Source organism: Sarcophilus harrisii, chromosome 6, assembly GCF_902635505.1.
Source record: "Sarcophilus harrisii chromosome 6, mSarHar1.11, whole genome shotgun sequence".
NCBI classification, from domain to species: Eukaryota; Metazoa; Chordata; class Mammalia; order Dasyuromorphia; family Dasyuridae; genus Sarcophilus; species Sarcophilus harrisii.
In genome coordinates, this window is record NC_045431.1 from 125,265,990 (window position 1) to 125,287,933 (window position 21,944).

Consider the following 21,944-nt stretch of genomic DNA (forward strand, 5'->3'; position numbering starts at 1 on the left):
AAGTCAGAACAGTTAAAGAGAACTATGGCATAACAGGGGTTCCTGGTTACAGTCCTTAGTAACCTCTTTATTAACTACTATATTATCTCTACTATCAATTACTCTATAAACTGTTTATTCTTTCTCTTTTACTCATATTTAGACCTTGCATTTTAATATACTTGTGAGAGTTGCTTCTTTCAGACTCTGAGCCATGAAATTCCAACTATTTGGTCATCCTGAAAAGCATTGAGAACTGATTCTGACATTCAGGAACAGATGCTGCTGCTGCTAGTACCCCCGCTTACAACTCGATCCTCTCCCCTTTTCAGCCTGGACCCCACTGGGTGGATAGTCAGCTCTGTGCCCTTAGTCAGGCTGAAGCAACTTTTTGGTTTGGTCTTATAGCTATTAGTGGTGTTATATTACTCCCTACCTGCATACCTTATTCGAATGATTAGGCTGGAAGGGAAAGCTGAAGAGTCTGTTAGATTGATGGTGTTAAAAAAGACAAGGGTGGAGCCAGTGGCCCAAGAAGATCAACAGGAACCAGAAAGGGATGAGGAACTAGATAGGAAATGTGAAGTTATGTCACAAAAATTTGAAGAGATCTCAGTGTACAATAAGAGGGGGGACTGAACGAGATGAGATGAGATCTTTCAAGACAGTTGTGAAAATTGAGTAAGGCTTCATCTACTTCAGAATTGGAGTAGGCCTGAAGATCTTTGAGCATTGATCCAAGGGCATACCTAAATCCCCTTCCTGCTATATCTCCATGACATCATTTTCTCCATATTTCAGTCAAATATGGGCAACTATGTACTTATTGGTCAAGTTCAATTTCTTGGGTAGTTCCCAAGTTCAGAATGTAAGATCCTCAGCCAATGAGGATGAGGGGATATTTGCATTAGGGATTAAAAGTGTTAACCCTGCCCCAGAAGGTGCTTCCTGTTTTCCATTGTCTGTTCCACAGGTGGGACACCCTTCTCACTAAAATGTATAATAAACTTTACTTTGCTCCTTGAGATCTCCAGCTTTTTTTATTAAATGGTGATCCCTCACAATTTCTGAACCACACAGCTCTACCACGAAAATGATTCATGACTTGAGACAATTCATTTGACTTTTCTGTGCATTGGTTTCCTCATTTTAAAAAGAAGAGTGATAGTAATTACTCTACTAACTAGCCCTACCTCATAAAAAAGGATAAAATATACTAAAACTGTTAAAGTACCTTGAAAATGTAAAATATTAAATAAATGCAAAGTATTTATATTAGACCTTGCTAATGAGCTCATAATCTAATTTAGAGTACAGGGTAATAAACAGATAAGTTAATTCAGAGATATTACTCTTCCTATGTATTCTTCAGAGAATATATATTTACATTAAAATAAGATACATATTTTAAAGTTTACTTAATAATAAATGCCTAATGTAAGATTCTTTAAGAATAACAAAACTGCAGAAATTCTTACTGTAAAGATTTAATAATGCAATTAAAAATATAATACAAATACAAATCCATTCAGATACAAGAAATAAGAAAACAAATGTTATATATTTCTACCATGTTTAACATAATGGACTTCTTGCCTAGATGGCAAATTGGAAAGAGGGAAAATTGGAACACAGAGTTCTGCAAAGGCTAATGTTGAAAAACTGTCCACACGTACGTTTTGAAAAATAAAAAAATAAATTTAAAAAAAGAGAAAAAAATGTTATAAAATCTGGGGGGGGGGGGTGGTGGTGGAGTGGATCTGTAATGCCAAAGTTCACTTTTAATGGGGTGACCAGTTCCTCCAATTGTCCTATTTCGTAATTTTGCCTTAAGGTTATGACCCTCCCCTCTTAATGGTTGAGATAAAGGTTTTATAGACATTCCTTAATGTCATTAGAATATGTAACCTCCTTCTATGAGGTTATCCCCACCTAGGTTCCTCCATTGTTGTTATTACATAAAAGGCTCCCTGCCCAGAGACTTGACTCTAGACTCTTTGAGATGATAGTCTCCTCTAGCCCTGGGATCAACATGAATCCCAGTATTTCTCTCCATTTAATAAATTATTGAATTGGTCTCTAATCTCTGTTTTGCTCAGTTTCTTTGGCATTACAGATGTGGAGAGCATTCATTTTTATATTTTCTTTTTAAGCTCTTTGTGGAGAATTGAGCTTTTGATACTTTCAGAGAGATTCTTGAATTAATCTGCAGTGGTTATTACTATAAAGATTATGTAGTCTTTTTTATTGACATTGTAGTCTTTTAAACTAAATATCAATGAATTACATTACAAGGGAAGAATTTGTTTAAAAAATCTTTAGAAAAAAACTTTAGGTTATCAATCATGCTAAAAATATTTCCACTTTAGCTAATGTTATGCCTCAGTTCTCTCTTACTGTCCTGACTCAGTTGACCTAATTATCCTGAGGCAGTCCTGACTCAGTTTCTCTAATTGTTCTGCTTCAGTTTATAATTGTCAGCTCAAAGCTCAGCACTGCAAAACCTCCCCTCCCTCTTTATCAGAATATCAGAATAATCCTTAGGATAAAAGATCTTATGTTTTAAAATATCAGAATGCCTCTCCTCATCCCAAGCTATCAGAATAATCAGTCTTATCAAGATCCCTCTCCCCATCTATGGTGGATCACCCAACCCTGTCAGAGTCCAGTTCCTGCTCTCAACACCCAGACTCTGCCCCTGCCTCAATCTACCCCCTGAGGGTATATAGGTCATTGAGAACTTACATTGTTGGCTGGATTCTTGGAGACAATAGTCTCATTCAGCCCTGGGACCAAACCATGGATCCATTTGGTCCTAGTAAATCTCTCCCTTTTAAACAAATTTTTAAATTTCTCTAATCTCTGTCTTGCCTCAGCTTCTCTGGCATTACAAGTTAAGTTATAAAAGAAGAATCCGATGATCCATTCTGATGGGCATGGCTCTCTTCAAGAATGAAATGATTCAGACCAGTTCCAATAGTCTTGTGCCATCTACACCCAGAGAGAGGACTGTGGGAAGTGAGAGTGGTTCACAACATAGCATTTTTACTCTTTTTGTTGTTGTTTACTTAGATTTTATTTTATTTGATTTTTGTTGTGCAGCAAGATTATCATATAAATATGTATGCATATATTGGATTTATTCTATATTTCTACATGTTCAACATATATTAGACTACCTGCCATCTAGGGAAGGGAATGGAGGAAGGGAGGGAAATTGGAACACAAGGTTTTGCAAGGGTTAATGTTGAAGAATTCTTGATGGATATGTTTTGAAAAATAAAAAGCTTTAATAAAGAAAAAAGATGAAGAAACAAACAAAAGGGAAAAGCCAAAAAAATTTTTTTTAAAATTAAGAATGTTTTGATCTGAATTCAGACTCCATAATTCCTTCTCTGAACATGAATAGCACTTCCCAGGATAAGTTTTTTGGAATTGTCTTAGATCATTGTTTTGCTGAGAAGAGCTATTACAGTTAATTGTTATACAATGTTGCTGTTGCTATGTACAACGTTCTCCTGGTTCTGTTCACTTTACTCAGCATTAGTTAATATAAATCTTTCCAGGTTTTTTTGAAATTTGCCTGCTCATCATTTCTTATAGAACTATAGTATTCCATTACATTCATATACTACAACTTGTTCATCCACTCATTTGATAGATATTTCCACAATATCCAATTCTTTGTCATTACAAAAAAAGCCACTATAAATATTTTTATTATGTGGATCTTTTTCTATTTTTAATCTCTTTGGAATACAAACCTACATGTTCAACCCATACCAGATTGCTTACTGTCTTGGGGTGGGGAGAGGAGAGGGAAAAAAATTGGAACACAAGGTTTTGCAAAGGTAAATGTTGAAAACTATTTTTGCATGTATTTGGAAAAATAAGATATTAAAACAAAAAAATAGTCAAATTAGTTGTCTTTTATCATATCTTAGTGTGATGAGATTATTTTCAATTCCTATCATGCCTCTGTTAAATCCATGGTAATCATCTTGGGAGCAAGGTGAAAAGGAATTCATTAGAGTGAAGTTTTCTTTGTTTTACTTTTCCCAACAACTAAATTGCTTCACTCCTTATTATGGAAAATCCACCTTTTGTGTCTCCTACCTGCTGGGACAAATTATTTATATTTTCCGGGCCTCAGTTTTCTCACTTGTAAAACATGGGAATTGCCCTATTATTCTTCCTGTTTTTCCTGCAGCCTTTCACACTGTCAATTATCTTCTTTTCCTTGATAGTCTTTTTCTTCTATGTTTTCATCACACAGGTCTCCTATACTCTCCCTACCCATTTGATCACTCCTCAGTCTCTGTTGCTGGATCTTCATCCAGGTTGCATCCTTCAACCATGAGTATCTCCCCAAGACTCTGTCATGGGCCCTCTTCTCCTATACTATTTTGCTTGGTGAATTCAATAATCATTTCTGTACAGATGATTCTTAGTTTTATTTATCCTGGCCTAACTTCTCTCCTAAGTTCCAGTCTCACATATCCAACTCCTTATTGTATATCTTGAACTGGATGTCCCATAGACATCTCAAATCCAACATATCCCAAACTAAACTCATTATCTTTCTTTCCCAATCCCTTCCTTCTTCCTGTCTTCCTTACTATTATGGGAGGAGGATGGAAGGCCAAGCATCATTCCAGTTATGCAGGCTTATAACCTTGGTGTAATTTTGAGCTTCTTAATCTCTCATACCTGTTCATATTGAATTAATTGCCAAGTTCTGTTGATTCTATCTTTGTAATATGTCTCAATATGCATCCTCCTTCTCTCCTCTTATACTCCCACTACCTAAATTCAGATTCTCATCACCTTATAGTTGTCCTATGGCCATACTCTTGTTGGTCTTCCTGCCCAAAGTCTTCCCTCTCTCTAATTCATCCTCCATTCAACCATCAAATTGAATCTTCCTAAAAGATTCACTGCTACTCAATTTACTCCAGTGGCTTCTGATTACCTCCAGAATCAAAGCTAAAATCCTATTGACTTTTAAAGTCCTTCACAATTTGTCACCTCCTCATTTTCTAGTCTATTTATACTTTACTTCCCTCCAGGTACTATGTGATTCAGCTTTCTTGTTCCTTGCTCTCCATCTCCCAACTCTGCATTTTCAGTGAATGTCCCCCAACACTTGGAATGTTCTATCTCTTCATTTCTGACTCCTGGTTTCCCCTTGTTCCTTCAAACCTCAGTTAAATCCCATATTCTGTAAGAAAACTTCCTGATACCATTTGATGTTATTCCTTCCTCTAAGATTATTTGCAATTGTCCTTTCCATATCATGTTTGTACATAGAAGTCTGCATGTTGATCCCCCAATTAGACTGTGAGCTTCTCAACAGCAGAAATTTTTTATCCCTTTAAAACTCTCTTGCTTAATACAATTCCAGGAGTACAATCAGCACTTAAATGCTTGTTGACTTGGCCTCTAGGATCCCTCCTGGCTATTGGAACTTTGATCATACTACCTCAGATCTTGAGCAGCTTGTAACCTGATGATATCAACTGTTATACGCGTTGCTTAGTAAGGAAACAGGTAGCAACATAGCCTTAAGGGAAGCATGAGTAGCCTTAGGTATATATGAGAATTCTCTAACTGATAAGTCTCTTCCAGGTGTGTTGTGCTTGTGTCTCTTCTTCTACTGCCATCATGGTAACTATGGAATCTTGTCTTTTGTTTTGAAACAATGTGTCCTCTAGTTAGCCTGATAAAAGAAATAAGTTGAAAGAGGCTTGGAAGCTATGGTTTGACCACCACTGGGGTAGCTTTCAGAAACTACTTCATATATGTGTGTCAAAATCATAAAAGAATGAATAGCACCAGACATTATTCTTTGATCTCTGATTATTAACATTAAACAAGAGCCAAAACATGTGAAAAATATTTGCCACTGTCACAGAGAATATTTAATGTAGCTTTCAAATGGAGAGATTTCTGTGTGTGGTGAAAGCTCCCAGGTATTCGAGTATGTGGATAGCATTGTAGTAAATGCATCAAACTCCAGGGTGTTACATTTAGTTTTCTAAATGAGATGCATAATATTTTCTTTTTTTTCCCTTCTCTCTCTCTTTCTCCCTCTCCCCCCCTTCCCCCCTGCCCGCCCTTAGGCAATTGGAGTTAAGTAATTTACCCAGTCACACAGATAGAAAGTATTCCGTGTCTGAGCTAGGTTTGAATATTTAGGTTCCCCTGACTTCAAGGCTGTTGTTAATTCATACATCTCTTTTTATCAGTACTTATATTTTAGCTGACACTGTGAAGAGAGAAGGATAAGGCCTAGAGTTAGACAGGAGGAAAATCATGTAGAATTTTCAATATCCTCGTGTTCCTTTCTGAAACAGAGATCCATTTTAAAAAAACATTAATATTCTTTTGGTCAAGCTGCATGGTTTCAGGTCATGGAGAATTAGAACTTAAAAATTAAATTTTCTTTTAACAGTGAAAATTGTGGGTCACACAGAGGGTAATGGAAAGGTGCACAATGAATGTGACTAGGCTACAACATATTACCATTATATTGGAGATATAAAAAAAGATATCATCAGTGAAACATATGATTTGAAAAGAAGGTGGGACAGACACCTACATGACATTGGCTAGATAGCTATGGATGGTTCAATCACTAAGTATTTATTAAGCATTTGCTATGTGCTAACTGATGGGGGGAACCCTGAAGCTGTCCTCTGACTTTGGAGGTAAAGTTTGAGAAACTCTCCTTGAAACTCTCCTCTGGGAGAAACCCACCTCAGGGAATCAAGATAAAGTGATTTCATTCTGTTATCTTGGTGGGACTAGTTGAGTCCAGGACCACTCCTTCTTTAGCTCAAACTTAAGTAGTCTCATTTAGCTGAAGATCTAGATTTCTATCAACTCCTATTGAGCTGAAAATTGGCTCAAGACCACTCCCAGTAAGTGGTGTCATCTAGGCCTGAGAACAGTGACTGGATTGAGGGAATCTTTCAATTGAAACTTCTGTCTCAGATTTCCTTATAAAAATGGCAATTTTAAACTCATTTCTTTGCAGAGGATCTAAAAGGCAGGACCAGGTCAGGCCAAGGGACCTTTCCTTGGCATAGCTGCCTGCAAGGATGCCCTACCCGCTGAGAAGATATTCTCTTTTCAGCATTAACTCCTCTTTATCTCTCTCTCTTACTTCTCTGTCAGGACCTGGCAGGGGCCCAAAGTAGGACCATGCCTTGTTAAGAAACCCCTCTCTCTCCTTGACATAGCTGCCTGCCAGGATCTTTCCTGATGTTAACATACCCTTGTTTATCTCTTTGACAGGATTTCTCTGTTTTATCTCTCTGCCAGGACTTTGTCACTCGGAAGTTAGCCTCTTAGCAAAAGCTGACTTCTCAGTTGCCAATAAACTTCTTTTTGCCAGTCTAAATTTTTGGGTTCGTAAATTTTTTTACAAAGGACTTGCGCCGATCAGAAGGGGTTCCCATAACTCTGCCCTGAGCCAAACCCCATCACTAACCATAGGACTGAATGAGATGAGGTGAGATCTTTCAAAACAGTTGTAAAAATCTAGTTTGAATAGGCCTGAAGGACTTTGAGCATTGATCCAAGGGCATACCTAAGTCCCCTTCCTGCTATACCCCCATGACATCATTTTCTCCCTATTTCAGTCAAATATGGGCAACTATGTACTTATTGGTCAAGTTCAATTTCTTGGGTAGTTCCTGAGTTTAGAATGTAAGATCCTTAGCCAGTGAGGATGAGGGTTAGTGGTGGGAGGGGATATTTGCGTTAAGGATTAAAAGTGTTAACCCTGCCCCAGAAGGTGCTTCATCCCCTAGATTGTCTGCTCCACAGGTGAGAGACCCTTCTCACAAGAATGTATAATGAACTTTGCTTTGCTTCTTGAGATCTCTCCAGCTTTTTTTATTAAATGGTGACTCTTCACCATTTCTGAACCACACAAGACAAGTGCTGCAGATTCAAGAAGGAAAAGTAGAGGAATCTAAATCTTCAAGTAATTTATATTTTAATAACAGGCATTTTATATGTATGTGTGTGTATGTACATACACATAAATATCTAGAGTAGGTTATCGATACAATTGAATTTCATCATCCATTTTGTTTTTTCTATGTGGTCTTAAGAGAAAGAGAGACAAGGTGGGGTAGAGCATTCCAGACATCAGGGTCAGCCAGTTCAAATTTATTTGATCTGATAAAATGACAACTTCTTGCCTTTAAGCTCATGAACAGTCAACTTAACTTTCCAGCAAGCTTCACTATCCCAAGAATCTATTCTGCTTACAATACTAATTTGGGTCAACTTTAGCCCCCACATCCTACCTTGAATAAGGCAAAGGACTTAGATTTTCTACTCATTCAGTCAAGCAATCCGACCAGATATATATTACTATTCTTACTGAGATTTCAATGGAGATATAAAGTAGCTCCCGAGACCTGAACAATCCACATAATCTCAGGATCATTGAAGGGCAAGATTCAGAAGGAAAAGGAAGGGAAAAGGAATGAATAAAGAAAAAAAAAGGAAACAAGCATTTATTTGCTATGTGTCAGGTACTGTGCTAAGCACTTTAGAAATCTTATCTCATAAAGCCAGGGGAAAATAGACCAAAAATTAATTGGAAAGTAAATAATCTAATCCTAAAGAATGAATGGATGAAATGACAAATCATAAACACACTTGATAATTTCATCCAAAGAAATGACAATAATGAGACAATATATCAAATTTATGGAATGCAGCCAAAGAAGTTCTTAGGGCAAGTTTTATATCTCGAGATAAGTACTTACATAAAATAGAAAAAGATCAATGAATGGGGCAACTAAAAAAGCTAGAAAAAGAACAAATTGAAAACCCCCAATTAAATATCAAATTTGAAATTCTGAAAATAAAAGGGGAGATTAAAAATTGAAAGTAAGAAAACTATTGAATTAATAAACAAAATTAAGATGTGGTTTTATGAAAAAAACAACAAAATAAACATTTAGTTAATTTGATTAGAAAAAGGAAAGAAAATCAAATTGTCAGTATCAAAAATGAAAAGGGAATATTGTCCACCAATGGAGAGGAAATTAAAGCAATAATTAGGAGCTATTTTGCCCAACTATATGTCAATAAATCTGATAATCTAAGTGAAATGGAGGAATACTTATAAAAATATAGATTGCCTAGATTAACAGAAGAGGAAATAAATTACTTAAACAATCCCATTTTAGAAAAAGAAATTGAACAAGCTATTAATCAACTCCCTAAGAAAAAAATCTCCAGGGCTAGATGAATTTACATGTGAATTCTACCAAACATTTAAAGAATTAATTTCAATACTATGCAAACTATTTGGGAAAACGGGGAAAGAAGGAATCCTACCAAATTCCTTTTATGACAGATATGTACTGATACTTAAGCTAGGTCAAAACAGAGAAAGAAAATTATAGACCAATTTCCCTAATAAATACTGATACAAAAATCTTAAATAAAATATTAGCAAAGAGATTACAGCAAGTTATCCCCGGGATAATACACCATGATCAAGTAGGGTTTATACCAGGAATGCTAGGCTGGTTCAATATTAGTAAAGGTATTAGCATAATTGACTATATTAATAATCAAACTAACAAAAATCATATTTCATTATTCAATAGATGCAGAAAAAACAGGTGACAAAATCCAATACCCACTCCTACTAAAAACACAAGAGAGTATAGGAATAATGAAGTTTTCCTTAAATGATCAGTAGCATCTATTTAAAACCATCAGTAAGCCTAATATCACTATTACTATTCAATATTGTATTAGAAATGTCAGTTTTGGCAATAAAAGAAGAAAAAAGAAATTAAAGGAATTAAAGTAGGTAATGAGGAAACCAAGTTATCAGTTTTTGCAGATGATATGATGGTATACTTACAGAATCCTAGAAAATCACCTAAAAAACCACTAGAAACAATCCATAACTTTAGCAAAATTGCAGGATACAAAATAAATCCATATAAATCATCATTTTTATATGTTACCAATAAAGTCCAGCAGCAAGAGATAACAAGGAGAAATTACATTCAAAATAACTGTAGATAATATAAAATATTTGGGAGTCTACCTGCCAAGGCAAAGTCAGGAACTAAACAAACACAACTACAAAACACTTTCCACATAAATAAAATCAGATCTAATCAGTTGGAAAAATAGCAAGTACTAATGGATAGGCTGAGCTAATATAATAAAAATGACAATACTACCTAGATTAATCTACTTATTCAATGCCATACTAATTAAAATCATAAGAAATTATTTTACAGAGCTAGAAAAAATATAACAAAGTTCATCTGGAACAAAGGTCAAGAATTTCAAGGGAATTAATGAAAAAAATGCAAATGAAGGTGGCCTAGCTGTGGCAGACTTAAAATCATATTACAAAGTAGCAATCATCAAAATCATTTAGTACTGGCTAAGAAATAAAGTCATTGATCAGTGTAATAGGTTAAGTTCACAAGACACAATAATCAATAAGTATAGTAATCTAGTGTTTGATAAACCCAAAGATCTTACCTTCTGAGATAAGAACTCACTATTTGACAAAAATTGCTGGGAAAATTGGAAATTAGTATGGCAGAAATTAGCCACTGACCCACACCTAACACCCTATTCCAAGATAAGGTCAAAATGGGTTCGAGATTTAGACATAAAGAGTGACATTATAAGCAAATTAGAAGAACAAAGGATAGAGTCTACCTCCTAGATCTGTGGATAAGGAAGGAATTTGTGGCCAAAGAAGAAATGGAGTACATTATGGAATGCAAAATGGCTAATTTTGATTATATTAAGTTAAAAAGTTTTTGTACAAGTTCAAATCTGATCTCAGACATTCACTTAACACTTCCTAGGTGTGTGATCCTGGGCAAGTCATTTAACCTCAATTGCCTCAGGGGGGAAAATCTATTTGGCATATTAAAGTCCTCATTTCTAAAATATATAGAAAATTGACTCAAATTTATAAGAATTCAAATTATTGTCCAATTGAAAATGGTCAAAGGATTTGAACAATTTTCAGATGAAGAAATTGAAATCATTTCTAGTCATATGAAAAGTTGTTCTAAATTGCTATTGATCAGAGAAATGCAAATTAAGAAAACTCTGAGGTACCACTACCTCATATTGGCTAAGATGACAGGAAAAGATAATGACAAATGTTGGAGGAGATGAGGGAAAACTGGGACACTAATACACTGTTGGTGAAGCTGTGAACTGATCCAACCATTCTGGAGAACAATTTGGAACTATGTCCAATTTCCCCAGCAATTTTTGTCAAATAGTGAGTTCTTATTCCAGAAGCTAGGGTCTTTGGGTTTCTACTAGGGTTTTATCCCAAAGAAATCATAAAAAAGGGAAAAGAGACTCATATGTGCAAAAATGTTTGTGGCAGCCCTTTTTGTAGTGGCAAAAAAACTGAAAACTGATGGATACTCATCAATTGGAGAATGGCTGGATGATTTTAGAGAGCCCTGGAGAAACTTTTTTTTTTTTTTAATTTTTCATGTGTCTCCTTTCATTTCTCTGAGCCAATAGATCACATAACCAATCCATTTAGAGAGAAACTAGAGAAAATTGTGATATAAATAGAAGAAAATCAATAAAACATGTAGTGTATGCATTTTCTGTTAGTTTTGTCTGGTCCTACTTAAAAAAAAAGTATAATGTAATATAAATGTATATATTTTTATAATACAATGTTTAGGCATTAATGGGGTAGAAAATTATTTTTTACTGAGATTACTGGTTCTCAAGTCAGAAGACTAGAGTTGAAATTCTATTTCTGATTGTTATGTGTGACTGTGGAAAAGTCAGTTTGTGCATTTGTCTCTGGGGCTATTCTTTTCAATTGTTAAGCAAAGTAACTACAAGATACTCCACATATCATATGATAGCATACAGTATTGCTTTATTTGTATCCATTTGTGACTCCATTGGGTATTCTTTCTCCAGCTCATTTTATAGAAGAGGTAACTGAGGCAGAGTGATTTGTCAAGATTACACAGCGTGACAGTGTCAGAGGCCAGATTTAAATACAGATAGATGAAACTTTCTGACTTCAGCCTGGTACTCTATCCATATACATTATCTAGTAAAGAAACTAAAAATGTTAAATAACCACAGATTGTAGGGACAAAATCCAGTTGGAGTTCACCTGCTAGGATCTAGAAATCACTATACTAATTGAATGAGAAAATGCATCTATCCCAAGTGCTCCTTCTATGTTCAACTAATTATTAGCATTTTAATGGACAGAATGAAAGTGACTAGATAAGAGACTGAACTTCTACAATCATGAAACAGTAGTACAGGCAGTTCCTCTATTTCCAAATATCCTATTTATGAACAACCTCCACACAGATACCTCTTTTTGAAGGCCTCAATCCCCAATATTAAAGATGTCATATACAGTTCTATATATATGTATTTTTTTATTAGTCATTTCTCCTACAGAATAAAAACTGAGGGCAGGAACTGGTACATTATTTTTGTAACCCAAAGCATCTGGTACATGGAAGCATGCAACATTTGCTGATTTGTTTGCTACTCATTCTCCAGTTACAGCACAAGCCCAAAGTAGGATTTTTTTTCCTCTAACTGCCTCTCTTGGTGTTATCAAGCTAAGCTACTTTTGTCTCCCCACAATCCTCATACCTGAGGCATTAAAGAGTATGTTGTACCCTCCCAAAGAGAACACAGATTCTTTGAAAACCAGAAATAGGCACTTTCAGATTTCTTCCCAAGGGCCACTTTCCCTAAACACTTGACTTTTTTTCAATATATCTAGGCAAAAAAAAAATTTCTGAATCTTTTCTATCATATATTTTTATCCAAGATCACTAAATTAAAGTCTTTTATACTTGTCCTTTTATTTCTATTCTCATTGACATCACTTGGCATTGCCTGGAGGGCGGGGGAACTGAAACTGTCCTCCCTAACTATGGGGGGAAGCCATGAAGATAAATTCTTGAGAAACTCTCCTCTGGGAGAGGCCCGCCTCAGGGAATCAAGATAAAGTAGCTTCATTCTGTTATCTTGGTGGTGACTAGCTGCACCCTCTATGGAGTTGAAAATTAGTCCAGGACCACTCCTACTTAGCTCAAACTTAAGTGGGCTCATTCAACTGGAAATCTAGGCCTGAGGGCAGTGACAACATTGAAGCAATCTCATTCAATTGAAATGTGTCTCAGATTTCCTATAAAAAACATAATTTTAAACTTGTAATCATAACTTGCAAAATGTCCAAAGCAGGATTATGCCTTGTCAAGGAACCTCTCTCCTTGGTATAGCTTCCTGCCAGAACTCTTGCCCGTTGTGAAGAGACCCTCTTCTCAGGGAAAACCTTTTATTTCTCTGCCAGGACCTTGTCACTCAGAAATCTGTCTTCCTAGCAAAGCTGGCTTCTGCAGTGTCAACAACAAATTTCCCTTTTGCCAAACTTTTCGGGTTCATGAATTCTTTCACATTGAACCTGTGCCTCTGACCAAAAGGGGATTCTCACAACTCTCTGCACTGACACTAGAACAGCACCAGTATGGTCCTCGTTTGTGACTTCTGGTGGACAACTACAACAGTCAGGCAACTAATTTTTTCCCTTCCTCTAATCTCTGTTTAATATCACCAACTAGTCCACATGCATGGAAGGTGCTCTTTCCAAATCTTAGCCTCAAGGTACTTCTCTTTAGCAGTAGCTCAATGACCAGCTTCAGCAGGAAATCTTTTGTGATTCTCTTTTCTTCCAAACCATCAGGCTTTTTTTTTTTTTTTTTTTTTTTTCTGAGGCAATTAGGGTTAAATGACTTGCCCAAGGTCACACAACTAGGAGGTGTTAAGTGTGTGAAGCCAAATTTGAACTCAGGTCCTTCTGACTAGGGTGCCACCTTAGCTGCCCCCTTAAATTTATACCATATACACTTCTAAAGGTACTTGATTCCTCCATTAGAATGTTAAGTCCTTACAAGGAGATATTCATTTAGGGTTCTAAAGATGACAGATCACTTCCCATGTGTTTTTCCCATGAATGTCTTCCCACTGCTCAAAGAATCCAATTCAATCAACTGAGATATAAAGGTTTTTATAGTCTGGGCGTATTTGCTTACCAAAAGCCAAAGCCCCCCTTTTTGAAAAGCAAGCTGTAGTTCCTTGATTTATTATCCTGTATTTTTTTTTCAAAACACAAGGTTCTACTTCTAAAAAGCTCTGATCTCAGAACTAAATCAAGTGGCATTTATGAACACTTGCTGTTACTTTTTAAGTATATTCCCAATTCCCAACTAGATTTTGAGTCCTAGGATACTTCTTAGTATCATCAGTGCCTAGTGAAACTAGTATACTTTTCTATTACTCTGGAATTCTCTTTCCTAAGATTTCACCAACCTCTACTTCCAGATTTATTTTTTGTTGCAATCACGTAGCTAAGTTGATTGCTTAGCTTAAAATTTTCTCTTTCTCTTATTTTACTGATGTAAACATCTAGAGACATAAAACTTCCTCTAAGAACTGTTTTAGGTGCATCCCATTTAGATTTTGGTATGTTGTCTCATTATTATCATTCTTTTGGATGAAACTGCTTCTATGATTTGTTGTTTGACCCATGCATTCTTTAGGGTTAGATAATTTAATTTCTAATTAATTTTTAGTCTATTTTTCCATGTTTCTTTATTACATGTAATTTTTACTATGATCTGAAGAGAATGCATTAACTATTTCTGCCTTTTACATTTGTTAAGTTTTTATACCCTAATATGTGATCAATTTTTGTGTTCATGCCATGTACCACTAGGAAAAAAAATTCCTTACTATGCCCATTCAATTTTCTCTAGAGGTCCTATACCACCTAAATTTTGTAAAATTCTATTTGCCTCTTTTAACTTCTTTCTTATTTTGTGGTTAGCTTTAACTAGTTCTGAGAGAAGGATATTGGGATTCCCCCATTAGTTTAATTTTACTGTTTATTACTTCCTGCTTAAATTCTGCTCTATTAAATTAAAATCTGGATGCAATACCACTTGATGCAAATATATTCAGCATTGATAAATACTTCATTATTTATGGTACTTTTTAGTAAGATAGTTTTCTTGCTTATTTCTTTTAATTAGATCTTTTTGTTTTTGCTATTTTGAGATCAAAATCATTACCCGTTTTTAAAAATTTCAGCTAAAAGCACAATATAATAGCCTTTTACTTTTATTCTCTCTGACTATATCTGTGTCAAATGTGTTTTTTGTAGAATATATATTGTAGGATTTTTTGTTATCCACTTCTGTTTTATGGGAGAGTTCATCTCATTCATTAATATTTTCTCTTTCATCATTTCTCATGTTTATTACAGTGCAAATCCCAGGCTTTAAGTGACCTTTCCCTCCTCCTCCTAAAATTCACCATCAATCTAGGAAACTGATCTATTTCTTATTCTGCCTCATCTAATGTCTTTAGATTGACTTCCAGTTTGTCAGATTTCCTAATTACAAAACAAACTGTTTTAGAACTGGGTGCTTATCTTCAATAGTTGAATTTTAATTTGATGACTCACTCCTTACTTACAGAGATTACCTAGACCAAGTAAGCAAGCTCTACCCTCATTTGTTTTATTGGAAAGGCCCTTCTCTGAAGTATTTAGTTTTCCATTTGTTGAAGACTAAGGCTATTTTCATTTCAGAATGTCTTTTGTACTTTTTGAGATACTTTTAAACTCTACCCATCAAACTCCTTACAAACAGTTAAGAAATTCTTACAGTATACTTTTGAAGTAGTATGACTGTACATAAACCTAGGATTCATATGATATAATATGGAATTAAAGCTTCTTATCATAAATAGGTAACCTTTAATTGTTAATTAATTTCAAGGATTTAAAAGTCAACTCAAGTCACTGAAAAATGACCAAATCATTCCAATTTAGGATTTTTAAAATTTTAAGCTGTATTATCTACTTTTGGGATGTGGTGGGATCCACAGATCCCTCCCTTCATAGTTTATTTTTGTCATCCTTCTCCTTTCTCTTCTCTCCTCTGCCCCCCCCCCCCATTTTTAAAGTCTTTGTACCCCAGGTGGCCTAGAATACAGGCAATTTAATGTTTGTTGAATCCACAGGAAACAGAAACAATGCCTTTTCTCAACCATCTGCTGGGAATTTGAAAGGCTCTGCCTAGTAAAAAAAAGATTTAGGCTGGATCGCACACTTAAAATCTAAATTTTTCCAATGAACTTTACTAAGGAATTTCCCCTAATCTTTTTTGGTAAAAGATTATATCTGAATTAACCAACTAAAATTAATCTGATTTGATGGAGCTTTCTTAAAATAATCAATGTATTCAAAATACATTTCAATTTCAACTGGAGAATAAGCAGAATACTAGTTTAACTTTAGCTCTTTTGTTTTCCATAGTTCAGTTTCTGCCTAGCCTTGGAGGCACAGTCTTAGAACAGAATAAATACCTTACCAGTTCATCAGATGTTTCTCAAACTCTAGGGCTCCAAGAGGGAGTCATGCAAGAATCCCTATCTCAGGCTGACTTTAATGTCTTTGGAGGAATCTTCTTTCAGAAACAACTTTTTTTTTTTGGAAAATAGACTATGTATTCAGTTATGATTGACTATATGTTGGGAAGTAACTGTGTCAAAATAAAATATATTTAAAATTTTAAATCATGTTTAGATGAACTCAATTTAGGTAAATTTTTTAAAAAATTAATTCTCAGGTATTCAAAACATTTTATTGTTAATTTGCCATTTGTTTAGTTGATTTACATAAACCATTCAAAAATTAAAAAAAAAAAGCTCTTAAAGGAAATACCTTATTTACAGATTTCAAAGTAGTTATAAATGTAATTCAATGAAAAAAAAAAAGACTTTTAAAACAACATTCTATAGTACCATGTTGAAAAGACAGAAAGAAATATTTTTTAAGAATGATAAAAGGATTCAGTGAATTTATAAGTCCATAAGGTAAAGCAAAATTCAAATCTTCAATCATATTCCGAAAACCTAATGTGTTGACTTGCTTGTTGAGTCTTGGCCAGTCTAATTTTTTCAGCTTTGTTGATCAACTAGGAGAGAAGGTATAGAAAATTAGAATATGTTCCAAAATGAAAATAATGTTCAAACACACAACACAAATTTAAAGCACCTGTGATCAATTGGGCTCAATTCAAGGGGGAAAAATCATTAATTTCATTTAATAAATCTTCTTTGAACACTTATGTGACTCTGTGATTAGCCAACAATAAATCCTAAAATGTAGACTTGTAAAGAAATCACAAAGTTAAAAGGAATGGAGGTAATCTATTAATTTAACATATAATACAGCTTTGACCAGGATACTTTGAGCATATTAATCCAGGTTAAAATCTTACTACTGTACTTTAAACTAGAATAATTCCTTTTACTATTCTCAACCACTTTTCATTTTTGCACATGCCTGAAATATATTGTATCCATCACTTTTGAGTCTTAGAGAATTCTTGGATTCTTGTTCAGTTTAGATGTTGCCCTCTGAAAATCTGTTCCTGCTGCAAGAACTCCTTGACTCTTCAAACAGTGCTTTTCCCCTATTTATATTCCTTGTCTATCTTTGCTTACAGATCATAATCTTGAGTTGCTAACTTCAGGAGCCATTTAGCCCTTTTTATACATAAGAAAACTGAGGCCCAGGAAATGGGACTGGAATCCAGGTCCTCTAACTCCAGAATAGTATTCCTTTCACTATACTGTAAAGTACCACACTGAATGTCTCAGAAGGTAATTCTTACAGGATAGGGATTATTGCCTTGGAACTAAGAAATTGTTGTTTATATCTTAGAATATTATAGCTATCACTGATTTTAGAACCAACATTCCAGATTTTTAAAATATTTGACAGCACTCATCTACTTTTCTGACTTTCCAGCTTTTACATCCACCATTTTGATTAATTGAAAGCTGCAATAAATCCAGAATGGTTTATAAAGATAATTCTTTGTTTTTAAATTTAAATTGTGCTTTCCAATTAAAAAGTATATGACTATCTAATTTATAATGTTAAAAACATAGATAAAAATGAAATTAGAGTATGTTAGGATGCCACAGTTGTAAAGAAAACAGATTACATTCATGTTTTACATGTTTTCCTGTTAAAACACAGGAACGTTAAAACGTTTTAGTTCCTTCATTAATAAAATGAGAGTAGGTAATCTCTAAAATGCTGGACCTCATGATTTTTTTTTTTTTGAATGATGATATTTCTCTTACAAAATCATACCACTCACCACCAATTCATTTTAAAGGTCTTTTTATTTTCCAAGATTCAACAAACATTTATTGTGAATCTACTTTGAGTAGGACCAATATTATAATACTTGAGTCACCAATATGGTAATTTACAACAAACACAACTAAATTATATTATTTGTTATACAAAAGGCTCATCACTACCGTTGATTTTTAATATGGATGGAGAGTAAAGGTGGGGAAGGGGCTGGACCTGTGATTTCATTGGTATTAGGAAGCTATGATTTTAGAAATTCCTTTAAAATTGATGCAGATCAATAATTCATCTCCAATCCCCTTAAGAGAATTGTCTGGGGAGTAGAGAAGTTCAGGTTTCAAAGTAGCAAATTTTACAGGTAGGGCTCATGTATTCTTGCTTCAGAAATAGGCAACTGGTTAACCAGGCCATGATGTTTTCCTAATGTTATTTTGAATATTATCTGTGGAATGTTACAGTAAATTGTGCCTGTTGGAGAACATATGCATCCACTTAATGTATGGTTAAGTGTATGTGTGTTTACATATTGTATAAGATTCATGCCAGTCAAGTCATATTACAAATAAAGCTTCTATAAATATAGCAAAATTTATTATTATAATTATAAAATTTTTTTGCTAAAATTAAGTGATTAAAATAACATTTATATTTAAATTTGGCAGCCTATTGTGTCATATTTGATTCCTGACTTAAGAGAACTAGAGTTAGAAGTTTTAGATTCAAGATCAAACTTTAACCTTTTTAGCCTTAGCCTCCTCATCAGTATAATGAGGATTTTAGCTTCATTACTGGGTTGTTGTGGAAAATTTCTTTTGAATTCTGAATACATGAAAAAAAATAAGTCATACTAATTTATTACTCTCTATAGGTTGTTACAGAAATTAAAATACAATATCTAATCTAATAATATGATTATTTATATACTAAAATATGATTTTAATTTGATCCAAAGTTCATTTTTATCAATGCTTTTGTTCTTTCTCTGGGGTAGGAGACATACCAAGAGGAGAAGAGAGATTTATAGTTAAATCAGTTGTTTAGGAAACTTTTTTTTTGGCAAATTAGCTTACTAATTTTTCTGTTTTTTAAAAATGAGAATTGAATGCTAGTATTACCGTCAATGATTTCAAAAAATACTAATCTATATTGTAGGCAGAGTGTCAGTTTCCAGCATTACTGTCCTGCTTATGATCTTAGATCTTTCTCAACTAAGCATGGGTGCAACATTCTTGACAACACTGTGACATAATTCAGACATAACAAGAAAAGACAAAAACATCAATTTTCATAGTATACTGATTCAACACTGATAGCATTTCTGGCCTTTATTAAAATCTATTTAGGTAACATTTTTTTATCTTTTCTCATTAGTTCCTCCCTTTTTTTCCCCAAGACAAACTAATCAATTATTTTTTGAACATTAAATTTAAATCTCATGTTATTTCACTTGATTTTACAAATACAGGAAAAGAGTTTGCAAATATTTCCAGTCAGTGAAAGATTCTTGGAAGAATGATTTTAACATTTAAATAGTTTCAAATAAGTTTTGAAATTAACACCGCTCTAAACTAAGTATCTTTAGGAAGTAGATTCTCACACTTAGATTACAGAGGTTTCCATTCAGAAAGACAATTAATTAATCTAAGTTCTTCTACTATCAGAATCAGACAGCAACCCTAAAGAATCTCTTTACTGCATGTGAGGCATCTTTATTAAAGGTAGTTTTTTAGTGAGAAAATCAACAATTTTTTGCACAAATGGTGTATATACAAGCATATTAACTAGTATTGTTTCTCACATACTACTCATAATAAGAGCAAAAAATATGCAGGCCAAATCTCAATTGAATTATGTTAAAGACCCTTGATCTTTACTAGCTCTAAATTCTACTACAGCAAGAGAATGGTTGGTTCCTATTTACTCTGCTAAATATTTGGACAAATTAGTTACTCATGAAGACTCTCTCAAAACTTAAGGGCAAATAAACCCAAACAGATTGTCCTTCTTGTTTCTAACCTTAAGAGATGGGTTTCTTTGGATCTAAAATTTCTATATAACAGGATAATTCTTCCAGATAGTCCAGAAAAACTTTTTTTAGAATTCTACTCTGAAAACCCCTGTTTTCACTCCTCTTATGAGTCACTCAAACATGCTCCTTCTTAACTCCATCTTTTTGAATACCTAGTTTCCCAAGAAATGCTTTTCTTTGTGAATACATTCTTTCTCCAAAGGACTAGTTTCTTTCTTTTGGGGGGTTTGAAGAGGGGGGAAGGGGGAGGGAGAGAGCAACATAGGAATAACGAAAATCTTTGTATCCCAATCACCCAATACACATCCTTGTGCAGTCTAAGAACTCAGTAAATGCTTGTCTCATATATATTAATCATGTGTGTTATAAGTCCATAATTAGAATTATTTTTTCCCATCTAGAAAATGCTAGCATAAAAAGAACCTATTATTATTATCCTACCATTTTAGTTAATAGCAAATGTCAGGAAAAATTAAGCATAATTTTACAATAATGATTTTTCTTTATTTATATACCATTCAAAGATTAAGAAAAAATGCAATAAGTAATTTAATTTTTTAAAGATCTTGATTGTATCATTAAGTTTAAAACAATAATCCTCCCCAAAGTCATAAAACAATCATTATGAAAAGGCACAGTATGCATAAGGTTTCTCAATCTTATCTGTGAAGCCTCATATCTTTATAAACTGCTCTAAATACATTGTGATTTTGCCTTTAAGACATTCTTCAAATAATAGTTTTTCTTTAAACTTTAACACATGAGGAGCTAGAAATCAAGACTGCTTAACTCAGAACACAAAGTACATTAGAAACCAAGAAATACCAAAGGTACTTTGGTGAGGGGCACACTATTTTTAATTTGTTTTATAAAAGAACCCTAGAGAATTTTGTTTTGATAATATATATTACTTGTAAATGGTTGTTTACAAACTGCCTTCCCCATTAGACTGTGAGTTGTTTGAGGGCAGGAATCATGGTTTTTCCTTTCTTTTCATCCTTAGTACAGGGCATGTACAATGCCAGGGACTGTAGGCCACGCCCTTAAATGCTTGTTGACTTGATTTGCTATGGCAAATTAAACAATACTAAACGGGGAATTAACATGGATTATGGTAAAATATTATTAAGTTACATAAAATTGGGAAGGAAAAAAATCTCTCGATCATGGAACACTTTTAGATATGTTACAAAAGCAAAAGAAAGGTAGATTTAATTATTTACCTTTTCTGTTCCTCTTTTCTTTTCACGGGGTTGATTAAGTTTAGCCTGTCTATCTACTAAAATCTTCTGCCAATATCTCTGTTCATGGTCACCTTTAAAAAAAAAAAAGAAATATGAACAACTGATTAATAATACATAAAGAAAACAAATTAAGATTTAAAAACAATTTTTAAGTATTCAAATTATGGGATGAAAAAGTCAGTCCCTAGGTTTACCTATAAAAGGGAAGTAAATTTACCCAAAAGGTTATGTAGTTTTGAATCCAAAATAACAAATTCCCCCAAATTAGTGAATGTTGAACACAAAAATGGTGATTATTAAGAATATAATTATAATCTAGAGACTTCTATAAATATTCCATCTTTTCTCATGCAGCGCACTTTAATTTTTGAAAACTGTTAACAAACATTTGTGTTTATCTCCTAATTTAAAGATTGCACTGATC

At 34.0% G+C, this 21,944-nt stretch overlaps 1 protein-coding gene across 2 annotated transcripts in view; it reads right to left on the reverse strand.

The window, feature by feature from the left end:
- Positions 1-16,696: 16,696 nt before the first annotated feature.
- The window catches only part of LARP7 (La ribonucleoprotein 7, transcriptional regulator), a 31,871-nt gene continuing 26,623 nt past the window's right edge, over positions 16,697-21,944 (reverse strand). For both annotated transcript variants that reach the window (XM_012552061.3, XM_012552060.3), the window contains exons 12-13: positions 21,500-21,591; positions 16,697-17,051 (exon numbers count right to left, since the gene is read on the reverse strand). In XM_012552061.3, the coding sequence (XP_012407515.2) occupies positions 16,971-17,051; positions 21,500-21,591 (173 nt within the window). In that variant the 3' untranslated portion in view covers positions 16,697-16,970. The remainder of the gene's footprint in view (positions 17,052-21,499; positions 21,592-21,944) is intronic.